Genomic DNA, 1,316 nt, shown 5'->3' with positions numbered 1-1,316 from the left:
TGATGTACCATAATAGAAGTTATGATATCATGACAAAGAATATGAATCAAAACAACCCCAATCAATTGCGATAGAGCAATAAGACCTAACTCACAAGTAAACCTTAAAAAAGGGAATTGGGTATATTAAAATAAATAACATATAACCTTCATCCAAATACCCTAATAGATAACATTTGAAACATATTTTAAAGATCTAAAGTTTGATCTATGTGTCTTCAGTTTCTTGTTGTCCTACCAATCATTTTAAGACACATCATCTACTTATTTTTCTACATAAAAAGGGAATTGAAAGATAGAGATGAAAATTAAGCTATTGGGGGTGTAGTCATGATTTAGAATTAAAAGAGAAACACCAATGAAGCTAAGTACCTGATGGTTGGTCTTTAAAGGTCGAAACCTCGACCCTTGCAGCAATCGAGGATGTGCTTGTAAACGGAATATTTCTCTTTTGAGGCGAATGTGGAGATGAAGGTGATGGTGGTGAAACGGAAAGTGTCCGGGAAATTCCAGGATTAACTTCCGCAACCTCTTCAATACCTTCATCCAAATAAACAACATCTTGCATACTCAGTTTGTGGTATTCGATTATTTCCCTCAAACAGCTATTCTCACGTATGTATACAGAGTTCTCGTGAGCCAAACGAGCCTTCTCGGCCAAAAGTGTCTCGAGTTGGAGACGTATCTGACCACAGAAAAAGATGATATACAAGACAAAAAAGAAGTGAAACTTTATACCCAATGTGATATATGGAACAAAACCCTCAAAACTATATGCATGTTTTAGTCTTTACCCAATTATATTATTTGTTTTAACCTTTAGCTAATTATACGTGTTTTAACCTTTTATTCATTGGTCCAAATATAATGTTTTAGGATTTTACTCTCAACCCGGAGAATGTTAGAAGAATTGTTATATTTAATTAATTTTAGAGTAGTGTGTCATATCCAGACATTTTAATGTTGTTTTGATTTTTAAAACTTTTAATATTACTTAGTAGATGTATAACATGCCTAAAAGAAATTGCATGTCTCCTCGCATCAATCATTTCAAGACACATTATCATTTTAATGTTCTTTCTCTCCCTAGAATGATAATAACTTAAGGGGGTGGCTAATGGCACCCCTATCATTTGCTAATGCCCCCCCTATCTTCCAATGTAATCAATTTTTTTTGTTTCATTTTTGTGTTTTTGTCTTTTTCTTGTCTTTTCTTTTTATACTAATCTCATTTTACTTATTTTATTTAATTATAAATATATTATTATTATTATTATTATTATAAATACTATTTATTACCCTGTAAATTTTTTATTA

At 31.4% G+C, this 1,316-nt stretch overlaps 1 protein-coding gene across 1 annotated transcript in view; it reads right to left on the bottom strand.

The window, feature by feature from the left end:
- Window positions 1-322: 322 nt before the first annotated feature.
- Window positions 323-1,316, bottom strand: part of LOC112506016 — a 4,212-nt gene continuing 3,218 nt past the window's right edge. The window contains exon 5 of the mRNA XM_025110046.1: window positions 323-684. Coding sequence (XP_024965814.1) covers window positions 364-684 — 321 coding nt within the window. The 3' untranslated portion in view covers window positions 323-363. The remainder of the gene's footprint in view (window positions 685-1,316) is intronic.

Source organism: Cynara cardunculus, assembly GCF_001531365.2.
Source record: "Cynara cardunculus var. scolymus isolate 2C chromosome LG 2, CcrdV1, whole genome shotgun sequence".
In the NCBI taxonomy this organism is placed as follows: Eukaryota; Viridiplantae; Streptophyta; class Magnoliopsida; order Asterales; family Asteraceae; genus Cynara; species Cynara cardunculus.
This window is presented reverse-complemented; position numbering and strand designations above follow the sequence as displayed.